The sequence below is a fragment of the Coloeus monedula genome, assembly GCF_965178545.1.
Source record: "Coloeus monedula genome assembly, chromosome: 3".
Taxonomy (NCBI): domain Eukaryota; kingdom Metazoa; phylum Chordata; class Aves; order Passeriformes; family Corvidae; genus Coloeus; species Coloeus monedula.
The window spans coordinates 51895979-51912713 of record NC_138783.1 but is presented as its reverse complement, the minus strand read 5'-3'; the positions used below and the strand labels follow the sequence as shown (position 1 = coordinate 51912713).

The following is a 16735-nucleotide window of genomic DNA, read 5'->3' as shown; positions in this document are numbered from 1 at the left end:
CAGCACCCGTAGCAGCTCAGGACGGGGTTGAAGTCGCCTCACGCTCCGCTTGGCCACTGTGTCCATCCTCGGGGGCTCGGAGGCTGGCGAGAAGGACCCCGGGGAAGGGCTGGCTGCGGGGGCACCGGGCAGAAGACCTGTCCCGGGGCGGCCCGGCGGCCCCCGAGGAGGCTGCGCTCCAGTGGGGCGCGGGGCTGGGGGCGAGCGGCAGCGGGGTGTGTGTCAAGGGCGGGTTCCGCGGGGACGGTCCGTGCGCCCGTGCCTGGGGGTGAGCTCTGGCACGGGGAACCCGTGTGCCGGAGGGCCAGAACTCGGCGTGTGCGGAGGGGTGAGCCCGGCGAGGGGCGGCGTGCGGCGGGTGCGGGGAAGCGCACGGGGTCTGCGTGAGTGTGTGAGAGTGTGTGTATGTGTGTCTGTGTGTGTGTGTCTGTGTGCGTGTGTGTGTAACTCACCGTGGGCGCGTGTTTGTGAGCGCGACAGTGTGTGCAAGTGTCTGAGCGTGTGCGTGTATCTGTATCTGTGCGGATGTGTGCGAGCGGTGCAAGTGTGCGAGCCTCTGCGGGCGTGAGCGTGTGCGCTGGTGTGTGCGCGCCCCTGTGTCTGTGAGCGTGTGTGAGCGCGGCGGGGGCGGCGCGGCCGGGGGGGCGCGGGGGCGGGGGGGCGAGGGGCGGGCCAGCGGCCGCGGCGCTGCTGGCCGCGCTCCAGCCCGGCGCACTAATACAGCCTGGCGGCTCCCGCCTGACTGACGCCGGTCGGGGCTGCTGCTGCCGCTGCCGCTGCGCCCTGGCCCCGCCGCCGCGCAGCTGCAGCCCCGCTCCCGCCCGCGGCGCGCCGAGACCCCAGCCCGCGGCCGTGGCAGGTAAGAGCCGGGGCTCCCGGCCGCGTCCCGGGAAGGGCGGAAGGGGGAAGGAGAGGGGACGGGGAACAGTGCCGCTGCCGTCGCCCCAAACTTCGCGCCGGGGCTGTCCCGCATCCTTCCCCAAGCGGTACGGAGCGGTGGCGGGTCGCTGGGCGGCGGCGGCGGCCGCAGCATCCCCCCGTGCGCCCGGCGGGGCAGCCGCGGCGGCGCCCCGGGCCGGTGTCCCCCCGGCTGGCGGCCCCGGCCCCGCTGGGCTGGGGCGGTGTGCGGGCGGGGGCTGGGGCCGCGGAGCAGCGAGATGAGACAGACCGACGCCAGGACGGCGAGTGAAAGGAGGAGCGCGGGGAAAAACATTTTTATGGATGGCTAAACGCTGACAAGTCGTCCCGCTGTCAGGATTTCTTTCCTTCTCGTTTAAGTAGGAGAGGGAAGAAAAAAAAAAAAAAAAAGAAAAGAAACAACAGAGCCCCACATGACACGTTTGGAAATACTTTTCCTTTCAGAGGTTATTTTCTGTTCAAGAAATCCCGCTCCTGGACACGCTCCCGGGCAAAACGGAGCAGAATTGCTGTGATTCGGGGTTTTTATTCCAGCTACGAACGGTGACTCTGATTGGCTTTTTGTCTTTTGGCTCCGAAGTTAGAACGTTACATGTTAGCAAGTAACCAACATTTCCAAAAACAATAGCGCCCGACACGGCAAATTATAAATCACTGTAATTTTATCTCCGTACCCAGGCAGCTCTTAAGTGGGGGGAATTCGGAGCTCCGCTCATTGGTAACAATTCGGATATTGTTTGGTAACTTTGTGTTTTCCTACTTTGATTTTATGGGTAAATTTATTTGATGGTAGCCAGGTCTGCTTTAAAAGAGGCATTAGTGGGAATAAAAATAAATGACACACACGCGGACACGTCCGCGCGCACAGACATGCGCACGCAGTCTTAATTACTTGCATTTTATAAATTAGTGAAAAAAATATTTCAGCCCAGAATGGTCAACTATTTAGTGAAGAAGCTCTCCCTTGGCAGAAGTGGGAAATGATGTGGATGGCTTGGGAATGTATTCAAGTTTGCAGTGCTTTGGGAAGGACACTGCAGATAACACAAGTTTCAGTACTCCTCAGCATCTCTGATGTGTGGAAATGTGCCTCTCTATATGTGCAAGTATTTGTGTGGTAGGACTAATCTTCCCATCTTCAGGAGTATAAGATGAAGAAAGTACTGCAAAATTCTTCCCCTCAGCAACAGTACGACAAATGTCATCACTCAAACAAACCTCATCCGTTTTAATCCAGCCAGACAACTCCCTTCTTTCAGATTTGATAAGTACCAGTGTCTGGCTGGTTCATCTTTGCTTCCTGTTAGATTTTAAAGCAGAGACTGGGGATGTTTGTGGTTTGTTTGTTGGTTTTTTAAATATTGAGTTAATTTGACTTAGTAGCTAAAATAAACATGCCCAAAAATACATTTAAAGTCAGTTGCATCAAGAAGGATATCTTGTATTTACTGGGTTTGGCAGTAGTTCCCATTCCTGTCTGTCCTTTGTCATGGAATTAGAAACATTTTTCTTCTTCACTTTATTAGCTTGCACATAAGCTGATAAAGAGTAATTCCCCAAAAATGGCTGGAATAAGGGTAAAGTGTATTTTATCACAAATCCTTATCATATCCATATGATATATACAAATTGGGACATCTCCCGTTGTGTGCATCGAATCCATGTCAGTATTTGTAAACTGATACGTGGTGGAGATAGCTTTTTGTTACCTGCAGCAACTGAAAAGAATATGCACAAAGCTGTCAACTGCACAACTTTGTGAAAAAGTTGAGAATTAGTATTTCACTAAGTCATGCACACATGTGCCAAGTATCTGCAGAAGGTGGGGACATGATGTAGAGGAACTAGGTAGCACCTTGGGTTAGAAAGCTACTCTCATGGAAACTGGCAGTAGTGCCCCACCTTGCCTTCAGTAGGTAAAAGATGAGGCCCAGTTCACTAAAAGAGGAGCATAGAAGTGTCAATATAACGTATCACATAACATCTGGGCAGTTAATCCTCCTTTCTCTCCTTTTATTCTTTTACAGGCTTTCTGCACCTCGCATTTGAATCCTTAGCTATCTGCTGTTATCAGCCGGGGAGATAGTGTGTCATGCAATCCTCTCTCCTGAATGCTAAAGTGCTGTAATTTTGATGGCCAGGCTAATCTGTCGCTATAAAGTTTTATTTTTCCATTGTTAAATTCAAAGGACAATGACTACTAATTACAAGTGACCTCTAACCAAAACACTAGCTGGAGTTTATCACCATTGCTGGTACTGCCTAACAGTAATTCCAGCATCAGCAATACTGGGCACCCTGTATCAAAGAAACTTAAAAGAATAAGGGCAGACAGAAAAAAAACCCATAATATATTATATATATAATATATATTATTTATATTATATTATAATGGTCATTTTTCTGCTGCAAAAAATACAGTGATAGTGTAGAGAGATTCCATTTTCTGTGCAATATATACCCTTTGCAAATAATAATTACAGGGTTGGGGAAGAAAAAAACTCCAAACAACGCATCATAAGTATTTTAACAGAAAACAGCACAGCAAAAACACACATAGGAAAGGTTGTTCTGTTAAACTGCCTGGTTTCCTGATACAGGCCAGTATAAGGAATCATTAGTGTTACTCTACATGAACAGCAAACAATAGTAATACCAATGACAATTCGAGGTAATCATTGCAGTCTTATTACTGTCTTTGAGAACGGCTGTAAGGAAGCATTAGACTTTGAATACAGTACAACAAAATTAATTTTTCAAAAATATCCCAAATTATTTCCCATCTTATATTTTGTCTACAATGTTTGAATGGTTAATACTGTGGGAATTTTACAGGTGGAAAGGTGACTTAAAGAGACTTGGGCCCTGTGTATTTATTATACCAGCTAAAAATCAGCTGTGCTTTTGCAAATGAGTGGATCTAATAGATGGCAGGATCAGAGCGCAGAGAGAGATCCTGACTAATACATGTTTGCATTTTAATTAAAGCAGGTGAAACATTATCTGCCCAAATTTTGTGCAGATACCTGTGATTTTCACACAGATTGTTCTATAGGACCACTTCCAGGTTTCTGCACATTAGACAGATGTAAGGTTGAGCAGTTCTCTTTGAGGTTCAGTTCCTCTGGACAAGGGCACAGCAAGGACATGGTGGAAGTGGACATGGAGTGAAGGAGACTTCCCAGTGTATGCAGCCACCCCTAATTAAAAAAACCAAGAAAAAACAGAAGAAGAAAATCTGATAGTTGATCTCTGTTTTTCTGAGACAGCGTTACGATCGAGATGTGTTTCTGACTGGGAGAAGCAAAGCCTTATCCTTTCCCACATCTGTCTTTCCAGAACTTGTTTCCTTCCCACTCTTTTTTCCCTGTCAGTAGCATCACCATCCTCCCTCTGCCAAACTTAGCATCATCTTTGCCTCTTCTGTTTCCTCACAGGTCTTGGTACTTCCAGATATCTCTTGACACTTTTTCTTCGTGTTACTTCTTACATTCCTCCTTCCTTTTGTTTGCAGCTGCTAAAGCATTAGTCTGCAATGTGGCAACCTTCCAGCTTGATACTGCAACCTCCCATTTCCCAACAAGCTCTCTTCTCCCACCTACGTTCTGCTCCCAGTCAGCATGACCCCTGCCAAAATCCTGGTTCTTTTGCTTCTGAAATATCTCCCATTCTGGAGTATCTCTATATGCCTGGCCTTTGTATAGGCTTTGAAAATAGTCCCCACAACCTGAGTTCCCCACAACTGTTGGCCTCAAACTCACCATCCATTAAAAGAGAGAAATGAGGAGGAAAGAAAATTAACAGACCCGTGGGTCATTAGAGTTTGTTCTGCTTCAGGCTTCCTTTCACCCTCATTACCTGGCTACAATGGGAGCCAGATTGGCCATTTTTTGATAACGGTGGTTCTGTGTTTGCTCTGCCTGGTGGTGTGCTGGGTCACGCAGCCATGCTGTGCAGAACAGCAGGCAGGAGCTGGTGATGGAGGTGCCCTTTCCAGAAGGCCTTGTCTGCAAGCAGCAAAGCTCCACCTAATGAAGAATCCTTTATAATGTGAATAACCCTGCAGCTGAGGTCAATACATTTCAACAATACTTAATCTTTTTTTTATGTGTGTTTTCTTGCTGTGCCTTCCCTTAACGAAAGAAAAAACCTTTTTTTTTTTTTTTTTTTTTTAAGCATTCCTTTGCATCATCCCTCATCGGAAGAGTTGATCATGCTTCACAAAGCCATCTGTGTCAGGGTACCTGTGTGACAAATGCAGAAGTCGAGGCACCTGAGGGAAAGCCATTTACCCTGAGGCCTTGTGGCAGGAAGTGATCCCACACGCTGCTCAGTAGGCACAAAACTGACCGGAGGCACAAGGAGTTCATGTGGCTTTTCAAGACTCTCATGGTTACTTGCTGGTCTTGCCTATCCAAACCTACTTGTCTCTGTCAAATTACTCTGGCCCAGCTGCCAATGTGCAGTTTCTTACCCTGCAGCATATATGAGGTAGCTGATTTATCTCTCTCTCATCAACAGATCTGGAATTACTTCACACAGGGCATGAGGCTTTCACAGAGACACCTAGAATAGAGAAACCAAAATCCATTCCTGTGGGAGGCTGCAGCCTGCAGCTCCCATGCCTGTCCTGCTGCATGGTCCTACGGGACCACCTCAGACTTCTTGGTGGTAGCCTCCTTGAGAGCCTTGGGTTGTAGGGGCTGCATGGGTCAGAGCTAAGTGTTAGAAGAGGGGAGGAAGGGCAGAAACAGCCTTGAAGAGATGGGGTATTCCTTGGAATCCTGAGATGGATTTTCAGAAGAGTAAAATATTTCTTTTAAAGACTCAGGGCCTGATTTGTGCCTTCTGCTCAGCATTTTCTGAGGCTGGTAGTTAACATGACATGTCATCTTACATGCTAAAGAGAATCCAGCACTTGTTATTTACTCCCAGGCTCAAAAGTAGGCATATGAAGCCTTTTTAATCTCATAAGCAAGTGTTCTGTCTTACAGAGAATCTGAGCACCCACATCTTCAGCTGAAGTCACTGGGAATGGCCAGCTATCTCCTTCTTTCCCCCACAGAAGGGAATTAGATAGGCAAGTTCTTGCTCCTTTTGTTCTTAGCCCTGCCGCTGGGAAATAACTTCCACAGACAGCCCAAGCACATCCTGATATTTTTCATAGAAAATATCCTGGTCCCTTGACCAAGGCACTCCCTGCCACTGAATCAGATCTTTACATGGATAAAGCACACTAATACTAGTGCTTACCTGTCCTCCACATGGTTATTTGCTGCAGTTCTCCAAGATGTAGGCCCTGTGGATGCTCCACCCTTCCTCCCCCCTGCAGCATTTCACAAGCCACCAAGGGCTCAATTAGCACAGATTACTGCGGATGTTCATGCAGGAGAACCTATATGTCAATCTTATTGCATTAGCAATTTCCCACAGTGATGCACAATGGAAGCCTTTTAGGAAAAACAGATTTGAATGTGATATGGTTTGAACACAATGAAATGCTAATGCAATTCCATGGAAAACTGCTAGCGTGATGTATACAGAAAGGGGTTTTTGTGTGAAACCTATCCCCCATATGCAGTTGGCCAGGTTGCCTCACCTGGAGAGAAGGAGAGATGGCCAGCAGCACTGTTGCTCCCTCTCCAGGCCTGCTGCCAGTCAGGGGGGAAGCGCTTCTGAAAGTTCTTCCTTTTGAGTATTTTATTGATGATCCATATGATCGATTGATCTGTATTTCACTTTCCAAGCTGTGAGATGCTAAACTGTCTGCTGTGTTAACACCAGAACTGAGTAAGGTAAGAAGGCAGACTTCCCTGAGGTGGGATGTGCTACCATACAATATGAGGAGAACATTTGCTTTATCCTTTTTCCCTGAGTGCACTGTAAAGGCACAACCAGGTCTCCAAAAGTATATTCTCTTCTAACAACTTAAGACACTAAACTTCCAGAATAGGTTCTCATCAGACTAGAGTGCCACATCCTTGGTGAAGAAATCGTTCTTTAGATGTATCCTTTGTCACAACATTCTTAACATCTAAATCTAAGCAAATCCTTTTCCTAAAATGGGTATTTGGGAATGACTCCAAGAATGCCAGTGATTGATAATGAGGATTGCAGGATCTGATTAGTGTGGATATAAACTTTAGACCAGCATTGAAGCTGAAATTCTTTTCAAGTCCCCTTCTTCCTTTGTGAAGTGTTTGTTCTGGAGGCACTTGGCTGCATGCTTTGTATTAGAGACGAGTCAGCTTTTATTTTAAAAGCAGGAATTCTATTTTTTGCGTATTTCTAACCGTTCCATTTTTAGAAACACCAATGGGCTTTGCTACAGTTTCTCTGGGAATGGTGGGTATGTGAGGAATGCAGGACTGACTGGCTATAAAATGGGGATAGCCAGAGCCATGAGAAGACATGTTGGCTTCCTAAGGCAGGTTGATGCACCTCCTCACCACCCCACTGCCTCTACTTCTCCCACAGATACATCCTCAGAGTTCCTCCATGGCATGAGTGCTCCTTAGCCTTCAGCTCTGCTGGAGGAAAGCAGCTGAGAGAGGGGCTCTTCCTTGCAGATGCCAGTCTGAGTCTGAGCAAGGCAGCCACAGGAAGGGGTAAGGCAGGGACTGGGTGAATGGGTCTTCTTCCTGCCTGCAGGGAGCAGGGTGTGAGGCAGAGAAGAGGATGTGTCCCTGTGGGATTGCATCTTAGAAACTTCGGTGTGGCCCAGACAGGGAACAGTGCAGTTCACTCTTCATAAACATCACAGTCACTGGTTTCCTTTAAAAATTAATACCGAGGAAGGAAGTACAGTCAGAGAGAGATCATGGTGATAAATTGGTCCAGTTTAATATTTTTACATAGACTTTGGTTGTGGTAATTTTGTGGGGTGCCTTCAGATATTGTGGGAGATTTTCAAAGGCAAAAATTGGTGGGAGCATCCAGCCCTCTGGTTTAGGTTTCTGTCCTCAGCAGCTGGATGCAAGTAGCCCAGGGGCCAAAGCCAATGTAGCCATGCTAGCCCAGTGCTGCACCTGAAGAGAGGGGCTCTTTTGCTTGGTTGTAGTAGGGGATGTAGGGTCCTAAGGGCTCATCTCAAGGGGTTTTCCAGTCCCTTCTTCCTCCCCAAGGCCAGCACAGTTATTCTTGAAGCAAGCCGTGTAAAATGCACTCACAGACTTCCAGCAGCAACTATCCCAACATGTATCTATCCTACTCATAAGCTCTCCCTGATTCTTCAAGTGGACATGAAAGATGGATTGCCCCTATCCTGTCTGCAGCAGCCTTTCTACATGGGGGTACTGTTACCATGTTCATGCACTTCTGTTCTCTCCATCTGATGTCACACTAACAAAGCTTTGTTGAAGCATCCGTCAATGTGCTCATCCAGAGCAGTCCCACAGAAGGAATTGGTACATCCCTTCCTTATCAGGCATCATGGGCATACCAAACATGACCTGGGTGCTTAATTTTCTTTTGTGACAGAATTTATGCCTCTGAAACCCTTCCACAATGTTTGGCCTATAGAAGTGCATGCAGCTATGTTAAGGCATGCAGCTTATATATTTGAATTTTCCATCTTTATATCAAATAAGAATGTATTATTCCTGATAGGAGAAGCTAAAAGTTGCTGAATAGATGAGGTAATATTTGAGTGGTTACACAGGCTCAGAAAAATTATTTGGACATCACAAATTTTTAGGCACTAACATCAAATTTTATTCTTACTTTATTTGGGAAGCAATGAGTTCAGGTGAAGGCTCCACAGGGTGAATGGGTGGCTGGAAAAGCATGAGGTGCTGTGAGATTTGCTCTTTGATATTGATGCCTTCACATAAAGTTTATTGTAGTAGGGTTTTCAGAACAACCTTGAAAAAGACTCAAGAAAATGATTTTCAGAAGCTTGCATTATTCATTTAAGCTTATAGGAATAAACAAAGAGATGTTGCCAGGGCTCTGTGAAACATGGATAAATTTGAGCCTCAAACACTCTACCTCCTATCATTGCATCTGTTTTTAGTTGGAGCAGTCCAGGGTCAAACTGGGAAGAAATTTCATTTCTGAATTTAAAAGAAAAATCAGCCTTCTTTGCATTTTATTAAATTAAAACCCTAGGTGTCAGGTTCCGTGGTTGTGGACCAAGTTGGTAACATTGTAATGAATAATTCATTCACTATATTTTCTTGGGTGTGAAAGACTGTGGTTTCAGATAAATTAATAACAGCACCCTTGTCTGGTGGGTCCCAAGTGCAACAAGAAGCCTTGGGGGATCCCAAATGATGTTGAGGGTGCCATGAGTAGTACAAGTGATTTACATGCTTCAAAAATAACATGTGGCCACTGTTCCTGAGCCATGAGCTGATTACTGGACTGTAATCAGGTGTGTGCTTTCACACTGCTCTTCTGGAATGGGTGTATATGTGAAACATCTCCTGCCCAGTTCCAAGTTGCTGTGCAGGCAAAAAAACCAAAAAGGGTTGGTGCATGAGGCCCGAGGCAAGATTGGTGAGGTTCGTCATTCATTTGAGGCCCAAGTATTTCTACACACTTTTGTTTGTTTGTTTGTTTGTTTGTTTTAAAACCCTTTTCTCTGCGGATGTTTTGAAGATCCCCACAGCAAGTGGCAGTGATGATGTGACCTGGGAGGTTCCTTGCCAGCCCTGGGTGTGTGCTGGCTGCTGCCAGCTGGGCACATTTGAAAACACACCAAGAATTAGTTAATTTAAGAAAACTCACATGCTTCTCTCTTTCATAGTAAGTAGGAGTAACTGAATCAGTGCTAGGTAAAAATAACTAACCAAGAGCATGTTCACAGCATTCCTCTTCACATTGATCGACTGAAACAATTTTCTCCCTTCTAGTACTGTTGTGATTTAGCCGCCGCGTGTCAGACTTACAGCTATAATTGTCTCACTGCTCTGTTTTCCAGCCACATGCATCTCCAAGAACTGCACAGCTTATGTCTAGACAACCCTCTGAGAAATCTCCCTCTGTGGCCTTACTTAGCTGTTGCAGTGACACCGAGACTGATGATGTCAGGCATTCTCCAGACAGATAGCCATGCCTCTCACTGTGCAGTTTGCCCAGGCAAGTGCTCGAGTGGAGGCAGCACCTTGAAGATTTATTCCAAGACAAGGAGCAAACATCTGCTCACGCCTGTGCTTACACACACATACATAGATATGCTTCTGAGGGAGGCTGTATGCTTTGCTTTTACACAGTGGTGTTTTAAGTCTGTTTTTGTTAGCATCCATGTAATTTTCGTTTTTGACTTCTGCAGAAAACTTAGAGTGAAATTTAACAAAGGCTGGTACAATTTCCCTGCTGTGCCTATGGGAGAGAAATTCCCCCAGCCTGAGGGAATGGTATGAAGCTGTATCAGGGGAGGTTTCGGCTGGATATCAGGAAAAGGTTCTTCACCCAGAGGGTGGCTGGGCACTGGAACAGGCTCACCAGAGAAGTGGTCACAGCACCAACCCTGAGAGAGTTCAAGAAGTATTTGGACAATGCTCTCAGGCACACGGTGTGATTCTTGGGGTGGTCCTGTGCTGAGCCAGGAGTTGGCTTTGATGACCCAGGTGGGTCCCTTTCAACTCAGAATATCCTATGATTCTGTGATTCTATGGCAACTGAATTAGAGGGAACTTCATCAGCATGTTGGACTGCACAGGAATCCTGCTGAGGTGTGACGTGAGTCTCCCCTGACACAGTGGATCCTTTTCACATTAGGTGAAATCTAAACTTCACAAAATCTTTCCATAGTGGAGATGTCAGCATGTTGGCTCATGAGACACAGAGGAGGGCATGTTTAATTTCCATGAGCTCTGGAACCCCTCTTACTGACTTCAGCAGGACCTGGCTCCGGTTAGGAAATGGGAAGCCCACAATTATGATGGGCTTTCCTCTGCTCTTGGTGTGTCAGGCTCTTTAGTAGCACTGTAGAAATTACTGAAGTGAGGCTCCTGGAGCTACGCATTTCTCCTGCTGACCTGAGGACCTACAGGCTATTTCTACACTGGAAGGTGAAAAATGGGCATAGGAGTAGGAGATAATATCCTAGTCCCTTCCACTTCATGTCCATGTTGCTGGCTCTTAGCCTTACAGTCATTCAGACTTGAGGTGCCTCATCTCACACAGCATTAGCTGAATGCAGTGCCTAATTTTGCTAATTTTTTTTTCTAGATGTTTACCTTTAGGTGGAGTGGTCCATGCCATGTACACATGTATTTTTCTCAAATACATATTTAGGAACTTGAGGATGAGTAGGTCAGATATGGGTGTCAAAAATTTGGATGTGTTTCTGTGGCCAAGTAAATTCTACTAAAAGACTGCTTCTATACTAATAAATTAAACATGCCTTATACTGCTCTTGGCCTTGAGGCTTACTCCTGTGCAATGGCTGTCTCACCCTCCAAAACATGGTGGATCTTTGCTGACTTATTATTAGGAGTGACCCATGTTCCCTTCTAGCTCTTGAACTACACACAAGAGTGGTTTGGGGGAGTGCTGCTGGCACAGATCAAAGCCATTCCAGATGCTGTGGTAATAACATGCTATAGGTAATCAAGTTCTTGTGCCCAGAGATGTTTCCCACCACTGTTATGCCACAGCAACAGTTGTAGTAGACAACCATATGTTTAGGGAGAATGGAGCCAGTGAACTGGGCTGACACGTTTCCAGTCCTACCCTTTCCTGCAGGCCACAGAAACAAAAGGGTGGGTCCATGCTCACCCATATCTGACCTACTCATCCCATATGTCTTTTGGCTCTTCCCTAAATCAAGCTTCAGACCTTAAGCTAAACGCAATAATGGAATAAAGATTTACAGCATGGAAAACTGACTGTGTTTAGTGTTGACCAGTCACTTAGCTGACAGATAGACAAAGCCTTCCTTGTAGTCCCAGAGGAGGGAATCTTGTTAGGAATGTATCCTGGATGATGCCTGACTCATCCTCACAATAGCACATCACATTGTCACTGAGGGAGACAGAGGCGAACAGACCAGAACTTCCATCATCGTATGATGGACATGTGTTGGGAATATGGATCAAAACTGAAACACTTCCCTCCCTACTGCCACTCTAAACTGCATTGAGCATCAAGAAACACAATGGATCACCAGCACAGAAAATACATCAAGTGTGGTTTTGAAACATTTCGGCATTGAAAGTTTCCAGTTGGGTAGGCAAGCTGCCTGTTACCAAAGGCATATGGCTCAAGCAACCACTGTCCTGAAAGACTGTTAAAATGAAATTGAATTGACATCTCTGTAGTTGCAGTCCTGGAGCAGAGTGGCTGCCTCCCTATTTCACAATGGAGAATCTAAGCGTAGCAACACAGGGCTTAGTCTGCTGAACAGTGTGCAGTATTATGTAATTTAATAACATTAAACTAGGATGTTCTGATAATATTTTTTGAAAGCTGTTTAGTTTATTTAACACCATTTGTATTTTATATGTCAGTTGAATTTGGGGGAAAAAGATTTTAGAAGAAACTGGGGGGAGCGCGGTAGGAAATTGTGCAATGTACTTATCTGAGACTACATCACATGGTCTGCAAAGCACGGCTTTTGCTTTTATACACATAGTCTTGGCGACTCTCCCACTAGCAACAATAGTGCTCAGACTCATACTGATGTCACTGTTGAGTTATTTAATTTGACTGAACGAGATTAATGTGTTTATTTAAAACCTTGGTCAAAATGGAAACTAAAATCTCGGGACAATACTTTTATATGAACATGTATATTTTCACATCTGATGGTTGTAATGTTGCATTAACTTATCAGGAGCAGTTGTTTATGCATGCCACTGCCCAGGAGACCTCTTCAGATAAGAAGTGTGAGCCATTTTCCCTCTCAGCATAGAGTAGAGACTTCTACATTGCTACTGGTCCAGTGGGCTTTCATCCCAGGCTTTCCTTGCTTCCTGTTGCTGCTTTCAGGGTTGATCCACAGTGATCCCAGCACTGTTTTATTTTCTCATGTGAGGATGGGGTTTGGTGCTGCCAGGCAATGACAGCAGTGTGGTGATGGATCCTCCACAGGTTCTCACCAGGGCAGCGAGGGACAGACACCTCCACTGCACAGGATGTCTGGATGGGGCTGGTGCTGGGCTCTGTAGGCTGAGCCTGCTCCTGCAAAGGCTGGAGCCTGACTGCCTAAATTTTATCCACATTATGTTTTACAACAGATTGAGGGGTTTTTTTTCTGTGATGAATCACTCTGATTTTACTTCATTCTCATGTGTACCCTCTAAGTGTTTGGAATAGACTTTGTTTTTGTCTAGAGGAATTAATAATTATTCAGTTAAATACTCCAGGTCACTGGACTTCTAGTAATACAGAACAGGGAAAAAATCTGGAATCTGGAGTTTCTCTTCGTAGGGTGGGACAGGTTTGGGCAGTTCCATGGAACTGATCTTTGGCTGATGAAGGGCATGAGCAAGGGGGTTTCTCCCATGCCCTGTCAAGAGCCTCTCTTGACAGTCAAGGACAAATGGACACATACATAGATTGATAATGTAGAAACTGCATAAGCCAGAGCTCAGTTTTGTGGTGGGTGCCTGGAGCAAGGTGTGCCTGTTCTGCCTTCCAGTTTTGTAGTCCCTCTGTGCATATTTGAATGGTGCTTGGAATATGAAAGTCTTGGGGAACAGCTGCTGCTGCTGCCAAAGAGTTGCTTTTATGCTTTCTCTTCTGTGGGGCCGAGTGCTTCCATCTTCCTAGTGCAGTGGAAGGCTTTTGGAACTTTGAGCCCCTTCCCCTATCATTGCTGCTGTTGTGGAGGAAGAGAAAAAGCTTGTTATGTTTCCATGTATCTGCATTTCTCAGGGTGGTGGGCATCTCAAAGGGTGATGGAGTGGGGCATAGGGATGGGCATGAGAACAAAACAGAAGAGCTGGGAGAAAAACAGCTCTAGGCAGTCCTTGGTCCTCAGTAAACATCGCAGCCTGTCCAGGAGGTTGTTCTGCCCTGGGCTGTGCTCACTCTGCAGCATGCTTCAGAGCTGCGTGGTGCTGCGTGGTGCTGAGGGTATCCAAGTATGCCAAGGAACCAGTCTTTGGGACTGGCCTCCTGCCTCACTGTGTTGTACCTGCACCTGCACATGGTGTCCCCAGGTGCCCTTTGAACTCTTACAAGATCGGTGCATTTAAGGAAATTGCACAAAAATACAGTTTGTGGAGCTCTGCCACTCCCGCTGCTGGGCAACATCTGTCTCCTCAGTGGCTGCACATAAGTGGTGCTGAGGACTGTGAGCAGGCCTTCATTGGTGGGGGCAAAAAAGCCCACAAGGGTGGACTAGGCCAGTTGTGGAGCTGCTTTTCTAGAGACATCCATTTGGAAGCTGTCCCCATCTCCTGTTTTAAGTGCCCTCTGTGTAGTTCAGACTTTTCGACTTGCCATGCACAGGGGGTCCATGAAATATATTTAAAGCAGTAAATAGCTTGATGTATGAGGATGTTTTTCCTCAGAGTTCCAGTCAGTGGAAATATGTAATTTTCAGCTAAAATTAGACTGGCTACAGTTATATGAAGAAAAAAAAAAGGAAAAGCTCTCAAGAACGAAACTCTTTCTGTTGGACTTTGTCAGATGTAGCAGCTCTTAGCAAAAATAACTCAGGATCCATCCAGCACAAACCATGTCCAAAAGTCTGTGATTTGGATCCAGAAAGCTGTGAACTGTTGAAGAGAAAGAAACAGACTGTGTGGGCAAAAAAGGTGTTTCTCTTCCATGTGAGAAAATATAAGTAAGTTTAGAGAATATTAGTAGATCTTTGAAAGGCCTTAAATGAAATCTGCAAGTAGTTTAATTTTAAATTAATTTTGCAGTTAATACTGTACAACTCTTGACAGTACAGTGAGATCGGAGTGGCAGAGAGGAAGTTGAAATCAGAACAGTATTCTACTCATTGTTTCCATAAATTTGGTATTACAGATTTATTTTCATAGAATATGCTTGAGCTGAACCTACAGCTACCAGCATATATAACAGAGGGTAAATTTTCTTTTGTACTAAAAATAATCTTAGTTCTGAAACCATTTGCTGGGTGCATTAATCTCTAAACACAAGTTAAAGTGACTGGATACTTAACAATTTCCATGGTCCAACTCTAAAATGAGTGGGGAGGGTAGTGGGGAGGAGAGGCTTGGGCCCAAAATAAACATCAAAAACCAAACAGAAAACCACTGAAAATTAACTACACATTTTGAATAATTACTCTTTCAAAATATTTTATTGGGGGAACAATGGAAATAGTGTGTGAAGCCTAACTATGTATTGTGTTGCTGTTCCAGGCCTCATCAGCAGTTTCTTGATGTTTGGAAAGTTCTGAGACTCACCCTGTTGGACTGCTTGTAACCAGTGCCTAAGACTACAAAAACATATGTGTGAAAGAACCTTTCCTTGAAGGAAGTGTCCATCACAATACTGTGGAAACTCCGTGCAGGCCTTGCAAGGCAGGAGAGCAGTTTGTGCTTCCGTTGACGCTTGTGCATAATCTCTGCTTCTTATGCACTCCAGCACCCCTATCAGTTCCTTGTTCTCCTTCACCAGCCCTGCAGTGAAAAGGCTGCTGGGCTGGAAACAAGGAGATGAAGAAGAAAAGTGGGCAGAAAAAGCTGTTGATTCCTTGGTGAAGAAGTTAAAGAAGAAGAAAGGAGCCATGGAAGAACTGGAGAGGGCTCTGAGCTGCCCGGGTCAGCCCAGTAAATGCGTCACGATCCCACGTTCCTTGGATGGGCGGCTGCAGGTGTCTCACCGCAAGGGGCTTCCCCACGTCATATATTGCAGAGTGTGGCGCTGGCCTGATTTACAATCTCACCATGAGTTGAAACCATTGGAATGTTGTGAGTTCCCTTTTGGCTCAAAACAGAAAGAAGTGTGCATCAACCCCTACCATTACCGGCGGGTGGAAACCCCAGGTAATTATGTCATCTGTAAATGATTCGCATCTCTGTGTCAGCTCTTGCTCTGGCAGGTCTAGTCTTGGTGCATCCTACAGTTGTGCTCTGAAACATGAAAAGGCAGGCTCCGTCTGATGGGAGGATCTTGGGTCTTACCCTGCCTGGTGGTATCATAGGTCTGGCAGCCAGGACTAAGGAGGGAATAAGGAGCCCCTCTCCCGGTGGGGTCTGCATCCCATTGGACCCCTGAGGGCACCCGGATCTTGTCCAAGGTGCTGAAAGCAGCTTCCCTTCCATGGACCTGGGTGCTGAATACTCCTCGTGTGAGCTGGTGGCCATTTGCATGAAGTCTGGGCACCAGCCTGGCCTTACCACCGTGGTGAGATTTACATTGCAAACCAACAACTGACTCATTAGCCCCCAGGAAACACTAGCTCTCTCTTTAAAGATAAGAGTTGCATTAAGATGGCATGTTTTGCAGTGAATATGAAACCAGGTCAGTTGATTTTCCCTAAAATGCCTGGTGGTCTGCCTGCAGTGGGATTTACTTACCTAAATTGAGAGTTTATGTGAAATAAATCCACCAAGTTCCCATACCACTTTGAAGTTTTCCACTGTTAATCCTCTTTGGACTGCACTAAAAACTGATGACCTCGCTGAAAGGTCATTCAGTTGGGCTTTGTGTCAATGAAACAGCTGTTAAAAAATTGTAGTGTTTGGTGTTGACTTCTACAGAGATCTTAGAAAGCAGGGCTGGCAAAGGTCTTGAGCAGTCATCCTGTTTCCCTCTGCCCAGACTCCCAAACCAAACCAAATTACCAGGTACATTCCTGATAGATCTTTTCCTAATGAGCTCTAAAAATCCCATGTGATAAAGGCTCTACAACATCCCCAGGCAAGTGAATCTATTGCTTTGCTAT

General features: G+C 45.8%; 1 protein-coding gene across 1 annotated transcript in view; it reads left to right on the top strand.

Moving 5' to 3' along the window:
• The first annotated feature begins 755 nt into the window (after positions 1-755).
• The window catches only part of SMAD9 (SMAD family member 9), a 36999-nt gene continuing 21019 nt past the window's right edge, over positions 756-16735 (top strand). Inside the window, exons 1-2 of the mRNA XM_082279428.1 lie at positions 756-859; positions 15207-15833. Of these exons, the coding sequence (XP_082135554.1) occupies positions 15422-15833 (412 nt within the window). The 5' untranslated portion in view covers positions 756-859; positions 15207-15421. The remainder of the gene's footprint in view (positions 860-15206; positions 15834-16735) is intronic.